At 62.5% G+C, this 12,567-nt stretch overlaps 1 protein-coding gene and 1 long non-coding RNA gene across 4 annotated transcripts; one reads left to right on the top strand and one right to left on the bottom strand.

The window, feature by feature from the left end:
• Window positions 1-1,444: 1,444 nt before the first annotated feature.
• On the top strand, window positions 1,445-12,549 carry AIFM3 (AIF family member 3). Of its 3 annotated transcripts, none has more exons than XM_082354626.1 (20): window positions 1,445-1,790; window positions 5,205-5,418; window positions 5,567-5,676; window positions 5,898-6,007; window positions 6,098-6,142; window positions 6,392-6,488; window positions 6,563-6,675; window positions 7,018-7,104; window positions 7,435-7,562; window positions 7,646-7,776; window positions 7,862-7,977; window positions 8,069-8,140; window positions 8,218-8,281; window positions 8,856-8,932; window positions 9,037-9,154; window positions 10,372-10,470; window positions 10,726-10,801; window positions 11,246-11,350; window positions 11,956-11,976; window positions 12,185-12,549. In XM_082354626.1, exons 1-20 carry the CDS (start codon window positions 1,760-1,762, stop codon window positions 12,222-12,224), a joined length of 1,854 nt encoding a protein of 617 aa, XP_082210752.1. In that variant the 5' UTR covers window positions 1,445-1,759; the 3' UTR covers window positions 12,225-12,549. The 3 variants fall into 3 exon arrangements, with proteins under 3 accessions (XP_082210752.1, XP_082210753.1, XP_082210754.1); XM_082354627.1 differs by having other exon boundaries at window positions 1,446-1,790; window positions 7,471-7,562; XM_082354628.1 differs by lacking the exon at window positions 11,956-11,976 and having other exon boundaries at window positions 1,448-1,790; window positions 7,471-7,562.
• LOC309610986 lies at window positions 4,694-10,494 on the bottom strand. The gene is made up of 3 exons (XR_014234272.1): window positions 10,431-10,494; window positions 10,092-10,217; window positions 4,694-5,001 (listed from the first exon to the last, which is right to left on the bottom strand). It is a non-coding gene; the product is annotated as an uncharacterized lncRNA (long non-coding RNA).
• Window positions 12,550-12,567: the final 18 nt, after the last annotated feature.

Genomic DNA, 12,567 nt, shown 5'->3' with positions numbered 1-12,567 from the left:
CCTGGAAGGTCTGAACACCTGGGCACCTGGGAAGGGAGGGAACAGCCTCGACAGGCACCTGGTGGCAAGTTGAGGTCCCACCTTTTCTGGAATCTGTGGCCCAGTAGGTGAGGCCTGAGGCCAGGCAGGAAGGAGGTGGGCAGGGCTGAGCCAGAGGGAAAGCCAGGATCTGGGGAGGGGTCTTGTGCCCAGGTAGGGGGCAGGTGGGCAGGTGGTGGCCAAGTTTTACGGACCTGCCTTGGCAATGAGTGGGGGAAAGAGCATGGGTATACCCAGGTGGCCTTCAGGTGCCACTGCCTCCTCACCTGTGACGGCCCTCTAGGGCAGGTGAGACCAGGTGCTGGGCAGTAGACAGTCCCTCCCCAACCTTTTCATCTGGTTCTCAGCCCCCTTGCTCTTAAGCCCCCACCCAGGGCCCTTGCTGGGATCTGGGCAAAGCCGAGTGGGCCTCATCCACTTAAACTCCAGGAAGAACTTCTGGGGGAAGCCGCAGGGATAACAGTGGGGTGGACTGTGGGGAGGTCAGTGTAAACAAGGCAGCTACACCTTTGTCCTGGGCCTTCCAAAGTCCAGTCTGTAAGCTGCATGTTAAGGAAGGCTCACTCTGTGGCCTTGAGGGCTCCTTGGCTGCAGGGACCTCTTTGTTGATGGGGTGACCCCTCCCCCAGCCCCATGGCTTGCAGGGTGATACGGGGGCTTCCTGGATCCCTGTCTGTCTTGGAAGTAACTAAGGTGGGAGGGAGGTGGGACACCACCTGGTTGCCCCTACCTGCTGCTTGATCTTGGCAAGCCCTTGGCCCCTCAGTTTCTCCATCTACTGTTGGGCATGACCTCAACATCAGGGGCTTTTGGGAAGAGCAGGAGAGGGGTTGGGAGCCGGAGCTGTGTGCCTGGCCTCCCTTTCCTCCAACCCCACCAGGCCCGGGCTGGCCGCCCACTTCTGTTCACATGGAGCTGGGTTTCCCTGGGGACCAGTGGACTGGCCCAGCCCCACCCCCATCCCCTCCTGGCCACAGCTCACACTGGGGGGAGGGGGGGAGGCTGGGCCGCCTCCTGGACCCCTGCCCCCTTGCCCTGCCTTCCAGGGCTGGGCAGCCTCGGTCCACTGTTGGGCTGGGAGCAAGAAGCAGTGGCTGCCCTTGGAGAGGTGGGTATCCAGGGCTGCCCACCAGGGTGGGAGCAGGGGGGAAAACTAAATGTCGCCCCGTTGAGGAGGGAGAAACCCCGAGGACCAAGAAGGCTCTGGTCTGCCAAGGTGACCTGGGTTTGACCCCAGGCATGGTGGCCTCCCTGGAGAATGGAGGGTCCCAGGGCTCCAGGCTGCAGGATTTTGAGGGGGCAGCAGAAATCGGGGAGGATTTCCTGGGCCTAAAATGTGGCTGAGGTTAGGGAAGAGGGTCCCAGGCAAAGGGGGAGGAGAGTGAGGGTGCTGAGCCTGGGGGCCTGGAAGGGAGGTGCCGTCCACGGTGCCAGGTGCCATTCCTCTGGGACCTGGCTCCCCTACGCATGAGGGTTCCCAGCTCCAACGCAGCCTCTTTGAGAAGCCCCCCTCTCTGTCTCTCTGTGTCTCTACCCACAGCCCTCATCAAAGTCCTGATCCCCATAGATGCTCCTGTCTCCCCGCAGGCAGCTCCAGCTGGGATGGCAGCTCCAGCATCTCTAAGGGCCTCGGGGGGTCCAGCCCCCCAGGGGGCACCCTAGGCTTCCCACAGCCAGCCGCCTGTGTGCCTGCCCCCCACCCATCTGCAGGCCACTCACCATGGGTGGCTGCTTCTCCAAGCCCAAGCCAGGTACCTCCTCTCTTCTCACCCTCTCCCTTCCCCCTCCCTCCGTCTCTCGCTCCCTCCCTCCCTCTTCCTGCCACCTTCCTCCTGCCCCTCCCACTGTCTCCGAAGTAGGTCAGGCTGGGCTGCAGCCTAATGTTAATGCTGTGGGCAGGAGTGGGGGGGCTGGAGCCCTCTTTATTTGGGGCTTAGGGTGCTGGTGGTGGGAATAACAGTGGAATCTTTCTCGGAAAGGGGAAGGGAGGGTTCCTCCTGCTGCTGGGTGGGGGAGAGGAGTATCTCTCTCAGCGCTGGGGAAGGGGGCTCTGGGGACACCCTCAGCCACTGCATGACCCAGGACATGCAAGTTACCCCTCTGAGCCTCACCTCCTCCCCCTAAAAAATAAGCCTGACCTCTCAAAATTGCTATGAGGTGGAGTGGACATGTCCTAGCCCTTTTCACCTCTTCTGACCCTGTGTGACCTTGGGCTGCCTCCTGGGCCTCTCTGGACACACTTCCCCATTTGTAGAGGAAATCCCCAGCCTGCCTGGCCCAAGCAGTCCCAGCCCAGGGCTGGGGGGTGGCAGGGTGCTGGGGGACGCCTAGGTCTGCTCTCCACGGAGACCCTTGTGTGCCGGCTCTCCCTCCAGCCCCCACTTTCCCTCTTCCCTCCTCACAACACCCGGAAGGCAAGGGTGTGCAGGCCTGACCCAGATGAAGAAACCAAGGCTGAGAGAGGCCTCTGTAGTGCACCCAGGTATCGCCGGCCAGCTCACCCCAGCTCCCCTTACCTGATACCCATCAGCTCCATTACCTTGGAGCCCATGAGCCTTTTCTCCTTTTCCTGGGTCTGAGGGAGAACTTGTGGGCAAGAGGAGACCCGCGATGCCCTGCCAGGCAGAGGGACCCACCTGCGCCTGCCCCATGACTCCCATGCTGCGGACACCCAGCCCTCAGGCAAATGATGTCCCTTGTCTTGACCCCAGCTCTCTCCCGTCAGAAGCAGGCAGGAGGATGCTGGCTGCCCCGTATCAGGCTCCTGTAGGACTGCAGAGCTGACAGGAGGCCCTGGCAGAATATGCCACCTGTAGGTTCCTTTAAAGGACCCCAAAGGGCTGGTCTGCCTCAGACCCCTAGCCCCAGGACCCCCGGCCCCAGGACCCCTGGTATAGGGCTGGTCACTCTTACCACACCAGGGGCAGTGCTAAGAATTTGAGCTCTTGAGCCCAAATCCAGCCCTGCCTGTTCCTGGCTATTTGGCCTTGGGCAGGTGACCACCTCTCTGAGCCTCTGTGTTCTCATGTGTGAAATGGGACTAATAGTTGTGCCCCTGTGTGGGCTAGTGTGCTTGGCATGGGCCCGGCACGTAGGAGGCACTTACAGGGTGTTATCCCCTCTCTGGGGGGCTGGGCTCCCTGTGGGCTGTGGCAGGAGGGCAGGAGCTTGGGCCCCCGGTGCCCATGGTGGCAGGTCTGGGGTGAGGCTTGGGGAATTTCAGGGTGTGGGAGTGAGAGTGTTCTGGCCATGAGAGTTCAGTGAGGGTCAGGAGGGGCCACAGGGAGACCAGAACGAGCAGAAGAGGCTTCTGCAAACTCCTCACTTTCCACCTCACTGGCTCCTGTGGCTCAGAGCATGTTAGAACAGTCTTCCTGAGCCTCCTCTGTGTGCCCTGTGCTCCAGGGGCCCCATGTTCCTCAGGAAGTGTTCCAGGCCAGTCCTTTGTAAGCTCAGAACTAGGAGGTAGTGCAGGTCTCTTGGCATCTGGTCACCTGCCTTTTATTAGGCCACTAGTGCTACCTAAAGGCTTTCCCTCTTTGTCATGGCAGCCAGGAGGCTCGAAGTTAACCAATAAAACACAGCTACCCAACTTCACCTGTTGAGCATCTACTCTGAGTTACATTTATTATTTCCTTCAGTATCCACTGTCCCAGAAGAGGTAGGCACTGTTCTCTCCATTTAATAATGAAGGCGTCTGCCAAAAGGGGCTAAGGGATCCACCACAGCTCCTGAGGCTCCTGACCTGACGGTCTTCCCCCGTTAGACTACACCAGCGAGCACCTCAGGGCCTTCTGGAAGGAGGTAGAGGATAAAAACAGCCTGGCTTGGCTGTCCTCTGGGACCCTGCCAGGCTGCTCCTGTGAGCTGTCTCTCTAATTCTTCTGAAAACATTCTAACACCATTACATAAAGTGTGGAAAATGAAGGAAAAAACCCACCCCACCCGTAACCCCCCACCTGACACAACAGCATCAGCGTGATGTGTTCGTGGGCCCTTCCTGCCCAGCTGGAATCAGGGAGCCACCTTCAGCCCTGTCCCTTGCGTGCCTGAGCCTTAGGGGAGGCGGCGGGGTGGGGGTGGGGGGCTGGGACAGGAAGGATGAGGGGCCAGACCAGGCTGGGGGAGAGGATGGGCAGGCGTGAGCCCAGCCCCAGCTGGGAAGGGCAGGACAGCAGCCCAGGCCAAGGGAACTGCAGGGGCTAAGGCCCAGAGGTGTGAGCCAGGTTCTTTGTTTCTGGAAGGTCAGGTCTGAGGGGGAGGGGCCTGGAGGCTCAGGGGCCTCGGGAGTTAGGAGGGGGCCTCCTGCCCAGGCCTCGGCCCTGGCCCATGCTGTGCCCTGGGCTCAGCTTCCACGCTCAGCTCGCTCCCTGCAGCAGCAGCCCGGGAGGCCGGATTATCACTGCTAAAAATTCTGTTTATTGTTCCCTTCTAATTAGAAAAATACCCCAGGCACATGGTAGGGAATTTGGAAAATGCAGTGAAGTATAAAGAAGAAAATGATAATCTCACTAACTCCCCCCAGAGGAGGCCCCACTGGTGGGGGCGGCGCTGTGCCCTCTGCATGCACCACCCAGTTGGGGTTCACCCCCAAGGCCCCTGCACCCAGCGCCTGGCAAATAATGAAGGATTCTCAAATGAGAGAGCAGCTATCTAAAGTTGAAATTATGGTGCATACACTTTTTTTTTTTTTAATTTTGAAAAAATTTCAAATCTCTGGAACCCTCGATTCCCCCGTTACCCAGATTCACAGGCCATGAACTGGGCTGCGTCCTGCTTTGGACGCGCTGTTTCTCAGGCCCCAAACGTGCCCCTGAGTCCTTAGGGATGACGCAGTCCTACATGGGGACCACACCCTCAAGGTCAGCAAGGCTCCAGCACTGAGTTCTCCCCTCCACGTGGATTCCTGGAGAAAGGGCAGCTTCAGGGTTGAATGAGCTTTGTTGTGCCCCCTCACTAATTCTGTTAGGGGAAAAGAAAACACGCAGAAATCAATTTAGGCTCGCCCAGGGCCCCCCTCACCCCCCACCCCCCGCGCCCTGGCTCTGCCTTTTGCTGGTGGTGGTGCAGATGGCTTTCTGGAGGCCCGGGGAGAACCCGCACTCAGAGCTCATTGGGTGGGCCGGGCTGGGGGCTCACCGCCCCCCCCCCCCGCCCACCCGCAGTGGAGCTCAAGATCGAGGTGGTGCTGCCCGAGAAGGACCGGGGCAAGGAGGAGCTGTCCGCCGGCGGGAAGGGCAGCCCCCGGGCCTACCAGGGCAACGGCACGGCCTGCCACTTCCATGCAGAGGAACGCCTGCCCGCCCCCCACCCCTACCCCGGCGCCCAGGACTGCGTGGAGGCTGCTGTCTGCCACATCAAGGACCTGGAGAATGGCCAGTGGGTGCTGGGAGGGGGTGGGAGGACAGCTGGGAGGCCTGGAGGGGACGCATGACCGGCTCCACTGGGGCCACCGCCTCTGTGGCTCCTGCTGGTCTGGGGCTGCTCTGCGTCCTCTGACATCTGAGGGCAGCCCCTCCCCTCCCAGGATGCGGGAAGTGGAGCTGGGCTGGGGGAAGGTGTTGCTGGTGAAAGACAACGGGGAGTTCCATGCCCTGGGTCACAAGTGTCCACACTACGGTGCGCCCCTGGTGAAAGGTGAGCTGTCGGTGCCCACGGGGGCGGGGCGGGACCTCCCCAACAGGGGCTTGGTGGCAACCCCATCACAAGGGACGCTCAGCCCCCACTCCACTGGGCCCCAGGCCCCCGTCTATTAGTGGGGTGTCCTGGGCCATGGGGAAGGGCCAGTGGTGCTGGATACATGGGTCCTTGGAGAGGAGCTCTTGCTGGTGGCCCAGCCCAGCACTGCCCCCTCCCAGGAGTGCTGTCCCGTGGACGGGTGCGCTGCCCCTGGCATGGCGCCTGCTTCAACATCAGCACCGGAGACCTGGAGGACTTCCCTGGCCTGGACAGTCTGCATAAGTTCCAGGTGGGGCCAGGCATGCAATGGGGTGGGAGCCTGGGGGTGCAGGGGCTGGAGCACCCCAAAGCCCAGCCCTGAGCAACACAGCCCTTGCAGGTGAAGATTGAGAAGGAGAAGGTGTATGTCCGGGCCAGCAAGCAGGTGAGGGGGGGGCTTGGGGCTCAGGCAAAAGAGAGAGGTGAGAAGGGCCTCTGGGCCCAGAACACAGCATGTGCAAAGGCCCTGTGGTGGGAGGGAGCCTAGCGGGTGTGGCAGGGGAGCAGAGTGAAGGGCTGTGTGGTGGGGATGAGGTGGCACTGGAGCAGCAGGACCTGGCCTGCTGGGATGGGCACAGGGAGCCTGGCAATGACCCCAGCTTCCAGCTGCCCCCCACTCACTGGCCACCCCCAGGCTCTGCAGCTACAGCGAAGGACCAAGGTGATGGCCACGTGCATCTCTCCAAGCGCGGGCCACAGCAGCAGCACCAACGTGCTCATCGTGGGCGCAGGTTGGTGGTGGGTTGTGAGGGGCAGGGTGGGGTGGGGTAGAGGGGGCTCCTGACCCACTGTCCCCTCCACTCAGGCGCAGCTGGCCTGGTGTGCGCGGAGACGCTGCGGCAGGAGGGCTTCTCAGACAGGATCGTCCTGTGCACTCTGGACCGGCACCTTCCCTACGACCGGCCCAAGCTTAGCAAGGTGGGTTAGCGTGAGCGGGGCCAGGCGGGGCCAGACCCATGTCCTACTGGGCACAGTTAGGTCCACTGGGACCCTTGCTTGCCGCCCCTTGGGGGTCTGGCCAGCTGCTCTCTCTGTTCGTGCCAGGCCCATCTGCAGTGCCCCTGAAAGATCTGGTTTGTTGAGCTCTGTCCTGTAGCTCCTGTGTGACCGAGGCTGCCAGCCCCCAAGACCCCGAGGCCCTGGTCCTCGGTTATAAAATGGGTCAGTGGCCACCTGGTCACTGTCCAGGTGGGGCCGGGCCTGCAGAGGGGTGGGAGCCTGGGGGTGCAGGGTCCTGTCTCAAGCCAGGGTCTCCTGCAGTCTCTGGATGCACAGCCGGAGCAGCTGGCCCTGAGGCCCAAGGAGTTCTTCCGAGCCCATGGCATCGAGGTGCTCACTGAGGCCCAGGTACAGACAATGTGCTGGGGAACAGGCCTGGGGAAAGCTTCATGGGCACTGTGAAGGGCGTGAGGCCCCTGGAAGTATGGGTGTGCTCTGCCCTCCCGGCCCCGCTGCCCAGGCACCAGGGGTGTTCCAGGCCTGGGGGGTCATGGGCCCCAGTGTGAGGGGCCACGGACCGTCTGCTCAGGGCTGGGACTTGGGAGCATTAGGAGGACTTTGAGGGGGAGGTGGTGCCTGAAACTTAAAGGGTCAGGAGGGGTTGCCAGGAAAGGGAGGAAGGTTCATCCAGGTGGCAGAGCCTCGCAGAGGGCCTCGTGGGCGCTGGGCGTGGGGCAGGACCCGGAGGCCTCGCTCTGCCCGGCGGGGTCACAGGTGGTCACGGTGGACGTGAGGAACAAGAAGGCCGTGTTCAAGGATGGCTTCAAGCTGGAGTACAGCAAGCTGCTGCTGGCACCCGGGAGCAGGTGGGAGGGGTCCCCATGCCCCTGCCGGTATGCGGAGGGCTTGGGGTACCAGGATCCCCTCCCCGACTCTTGCCGTGTCTCAGCCCTAAGACCCTGAGCTGCAAAGGCAAAGACGTGGAGAATGTGTTCACCATCCGGACGCCCGAGGATGCCAACCGCGTGGTGAGGCTGGCCCGGGGCCACAACGCTGTGGTCGTGGGAGCCGGCTTCCTGGGTGAGCAGCTGGGGGTGCAGGCTGGGCCCAGGGCAGCGATGGCCCTGGGAAGTGCAGGGTGCCAGCCCTCCCTGCCTGGCCCCAGGGATGGAGGTGGCCGCCTACCTGACTGAGAAGGCCCACTCAGTGTCCGTGGTGGAGCTGGAGGAGACGCCCTTCAGGAGGTTCCTGGGGGAGCGCGTCGGTCGCGCCCTCATGAAGGTGAGCCCCCCACTCAGAACCCACCGCCCTGGGCACCCGCCCTGCCCCCACCTGGCTCTCACCCCTGCCCACCCACCGATCCACCTGGCAGATGTTTGAGAGCAACCGGGTCAAGTTCTACATGCAGACGGAGGTGTCGGAGCTGCGGGCCCAGGAGGGAAAGGTGGGCCCTTCTCCACCCCCCGCCGCTTTCTGTCCCCTTCCCTGTGCCCGGGAGCTGCTCACTCCCACTCTCCGCAGCTGAAGGAGGTCGTGCTGAAGAGCAGCAAGGTCTTGCGGGCTGACGTCTGCGTGGTGGGCATTGGTGAGTGGGGGGCAGGCGGTGGCAGTGAGCATAGTCACCCGCACACGCTCGACGGTGAACTTGGGCCAGCCCCTTCTCCTCCCCCAGCCTGTTTGCACTTCTATAAAATGGGGACCCCAACCGTACCCCCTTGGCAGGGTTGTTGGGGGGTGATGGTACCAGCTTAGCCTGGCCCGGCATGGAGGACACTCCCAATGACCCCTGTCCAGTAACCCTGCGCAGCCGCAGGACACAGAAAAGCCTCTAATTGGTCCCTGCTCCAGCTGAGGTGCCAGTCCAGGGAGGGACAAAGCTGGGAGGTGGCAGCATGGGCTGGGGAGGCTCGGCATGCTGACCCCCACCAGGGGCTTCGTGGAGAGCTTCTCGGAGGAGACGATACCTGAGGCCTGATGGGAAGCCCCAAGGTCTGTGGGGCTCCAGGCAGAGGAGAAGGCACATGAAGGCACAGGGTGTGCCACCTGCTGGGTGATCAGTCTGGGCTGGACTGTGGGAGTGAAGGGCGTGGTGGTGCAGAGCAGTGAGGCAGGAGGAGGGAGGGGCTGGGGAGTGGACACAGTGGCCCCTGTCCTGCCAGGTGCAGTGCCCGCCACGGGCTTCCTGAGGCAGAGCGGCATAGGTCTGGATTCCCGAGGCTTCATCCCTGTCAACAAGGTGGGGCTGGGTGGGGAGGGCAGGCAGTGTGCCGGGCTGGGGGTGGTGGGAGGTCCCACTCAGGGCGCCAGTCCTACCTACGAGCCCCGGTCCCCTCCCCACAGATGATGCAGACCAATGTCCCGGGAGTGTTTGCAGCTGGCGACGCTGTGACCTTCCCCCTGGCCTGGAGGAACAATCGGAAAGTGAACATCCCACACTGGCAGATGGCTCACGCCCAGGGTACCGCCAGCCCCATGGCAGCTTGGGGTGGGAGGCTGTCCCAGGGTCTCAGCCTTCCCCAGGCCCACCCCCTCAGTTGCTGGCCTTGGGTCCTGTTCACTGGGTCAGCCATTCAAGGCTCTGTGGCGGCCTGTCCAGCCAGCCCCATGCAGGTGGTCAAGGCGGCTCACAGAGACCTCCCATCTCAGACCTCTGTCCAGTGCCCTCTTGACATCCCATTTCACCAGCCACAGCGCCCCACCTCGCTGGTCCCTCCACCAGCCAGCCTCTCCTTTCCTTTTGTCCTCAGAGACACATGTTCTGCAGAATTCCTCACCAACCTGTGCAGTCACCCAGGGAGGGAGAGAGGGGTTTAGCAGAACCCGGGCTAGCTCCCCACTCTCCCCTTTGGGCCACTTGACTGGCTCTGTGAACCCAGCTGCCTCGTGCAGGCCCCTGGGAGGTGGCCGTCTGGGCCTGGAAACCTGGGCTCAGTGGGGACCTGCTGTGCTCTCTGAGGAACAACCTTCCCCCTCCCCTTGGGCGGTCACTGTGCACACCTGGTCTGGGCCCCTCAGCTGCAGGTACAGCCAGTTAGCTGCCTTGGAGGGAGGACGGCCAGACCCCCTGCACCCTCCTCCCTTCCCTCGGCCTTCACGTCATCTGAGCATCTGTGCCTGAAACCCCACTCCTGGTACCAATTTCTGTTCGGGTCCAAGGTCTAAAGTTGGTGCTAGGTTTGAAGGAACCAAAAGCTACTCATCAGCTGAGTATAATTAAGGTTTAACTGGGAGGGTCCAAGGACTGTCACAGACATCCAAATACAAGGGTTCAGTGGGGCCTTGTCCAAACTGGGGAGCCATCCACCCTATTCTGTCTTGGGCTCTGAGTGAGGCTGTCATCCCTGCTTCCCTGGACACTGGTGCCCCATTCGCCCACCTCCCTCCTCTGACCTGACCTGTCCGGTTAGTTGTCTGTGTTACATCTGAAACGGTCCCGGGAAGCCAAGCCCTTCCAGACCCAGTCCAGGCACTTCATCTTAGTGGCCAGCTTTGGGCCTGGTGTCCTTCTCTGCACCCATTATCTGCAAGCATGGGTGGACAGTGGGTTGGGCAGTGATTTACCTCTGGGGTGGGGGGGAATAGCCCCACCTGTCAGCCATCCCCAGAGAGCCGGGGCAGGCAGTGGAGGGGTGGTGAGGGCTCGGGGCGGGGCTCTCACGACCCCGGGACCCGCAGGGCGCGTGGCAGCCCAGAACATGCTGGCTCAGGAGGCGGAGATCAGCACGGTACCCTACCTGTGGACCGCCATGTTCAGCAAGAGCCTGCGCTACGCGGGTAACAAGGGGCCCCGGACGCGGGCAGGGCCCAGGTGTGGCAGAGTGCGGAGGCGGGTCTTGGATGTCAGGGCGGGGCTAGAAGCATCCAGGGGGCGGGGCCATGACGGCTGCAGGTGGAAGCAGAGAACTCCCTGCGGACGGGGCCAGGACCCCCTAAAAGGACCGCAGGGGCGGGGCCTGGGGTCCAGGGCAGAGTTGGAAGGGCACTGGGCGTGGACCCCGTGAAGCCCAGTCCCCTCCTCCCGGCTCGCAGGGTACGGAGAAGGCTTCGACGACGTCATTATCCAGGGGGATCTGGACGAGCTGAAGTTCGTGGCTTTTTACACCAAGTGAGAGCAACGGGGTGGGGCGGGGGCGCGAAGCAGCGGGTACTCAGTCAGGAAGGGGGCTCGTCCCGGATAAGCTCTGCTCCGGAGGAGGGGGCTTCCCTGGATGGTGGGCCGAGTGGCACGGGGGGCAGCTAGGCAGGGGCCGGCCAGGAAAGGGGAGGAGGTGGGGACAGCTCTTGGAGGTGGGTGTTGACACCCTACTTTTACACCGAGGAAAGTGACACAGGTAGAGAGTGGGGATCTCAGGACAGGTTCCAGCCCTGAACACCCCCCGCACTGGGCAGGAAGGCTGGAGCCTCTATGGGGTCCTGCAGGAGCAGAAGCCGTGCTGGGCGCTCAGGACATTCCTGAGCGAGAGCCTCCCTGGGCCCCAGCTGGACTCGGGTCTCCAAGGACAGGGGCTGCTGCTGGGCAGTCCTCAGGCTCGGCCACCTCTCCCTGCAGAGGCGACGAGGTGATCTCCGTGGCCAGCATGAACTACGATCCCATCGTGTCTAAGGTGGCGGAGGTGCTGGCCTCCGGCCGCACCATCCGGAAGCGGGAGGTGGAGTGAGTGTGGGCACTGGGTGCCTTGGGGAGGGGGGAGAAGTCCCCCGAGGTGCTGGCTCTAGCTGTCCCCACAGCCCTCCAGTGTTCTCCCCCCCCTGCCCCCCCCCATCAATCAGCCTGAGGCTCCCAGGGCTATGGTGTGGTGTGGGGCAAGGGTTGTGGTTTGGGAGAGGGCTGGTTATTTGTGCTCTTGGTGGGTAGAAGGGAAAGAGGCCGTGTCCAGGGCAGGACCAGTGCTGCGGGGAAGGGTTAAGACCCACTGCTTGGGCAGTCACTGAGCCCGGGACACCCCACTGCACATGGTTGAACACAACCATGGGGAAATGCAGCTAGTGATGCCCCTGGGGACACCCTGACAGAGTCGTGGGGTGTTGTTCGACACCGGACAACCAGCCATTACCCTCATCCTGGCATGGTGCCACTGGGAGTCACCCTGTGGACTCAGTGGCCTACAGAACCCCCCACCACCACCACCAAGGGCTGAGGAAAGCCTGGAGGCCACAGGACGGGGGGGGCCTCAAACTGGAAACGGAGAACCAAGGGGGGACAGGAATGACACACTCTCTCCCCGGCCTTCTCTGTCTCTCCCTCTTGCCTTCGCAAAGGCTGTTTGTGCTGCACAGCAAGTACGTGTGTTCTCTCCTTCTTCCGAGCCTTTCCCACCTCAGCCCAGAGCCGGTGCCTGGTGGTCTCCCCCCTCTGCCCAAGTGCACATCCCTGCTGGGCACCAGGGCCTCGCACAGCTCCCTGCTGTCTTCAAGGGCTAGCTGCTCTTGGTGCCCAGAGGGGAACCTGCTCCCTTCTGCCCTCACTCCTCCTCCCTCATTCCTGCAGGACTGGCGACATGTCCTGGCTCACAGGGAAAGGATCCTGAGCTTGCACGCAGCGGACTCGGGCAGGCATGTTGGGGCGTCAGGGACAGAGGCCAAGCCTGGGGGGCAGGTGCCAACCTCCAGTTCCCCAGGAGCCCCCAGGGCAGAACCTGAGCCCTCTCAGTGCTTGCCTTCGGCTGCCTGGCTCACCTCCCGAGAGGCCTCAGCGGCCTCCAGGAGATGCTCAGCCCCCAAGACGTCCAGTGCCACTGATGGCTGGCAGTGGAGGCGGGACAGACCCTGCCTCTTCTTTCTCTGGGACTGGTCCCCTGTAGGACCCTGCAACATATTAGACATGATCTTAAAATTAAAACTCACACATTTGCAGATCTGCGTGACTTCCAC

Source organism: Balaenoptera borealis (genome assembly GCF_965194805.1).
Source record: "Balaenoptera borealis genome assembly, chromosome: 14".
Classification (NCBI taxonomy): domain Eukaryota; kingdom Metazoa; phylum Chordata; class Mammalia; order Artiodactyla; family Balaenopteridae; genus Balaenoptera; species Balaenoptera borealis.
The sequence above is the reverse complement of the archived record's forward strand: the minus strand, read 5'-3'. Positions and strand labels throughout refer to the sequence as shown.

Excerpts from the sequence above, each read along its gene's own strand:
- AIFM3 (XM_082354626.1), top strand. The coding sequence starts at position 1,760 with ATGGGTGGCTGCTTCTCCAAGCCCAAGCCAG. Across the intron at positions 10,471-10,725 it reads CAAGAGCCTGCGCTACGCGG|GGTACGGAGAAGGCTTCGAC; the intron begins GTAACAAGGGGC and ends CCCGGCTCGCAG. Across the intron at positions 11,977-12,184 it reads CTGTTTGTGCTGCACAGCAA|GACTGGCGACATGTCCTGGC; the intron begins GTACGTGTGTTC and ends TCATTCCTGCAG.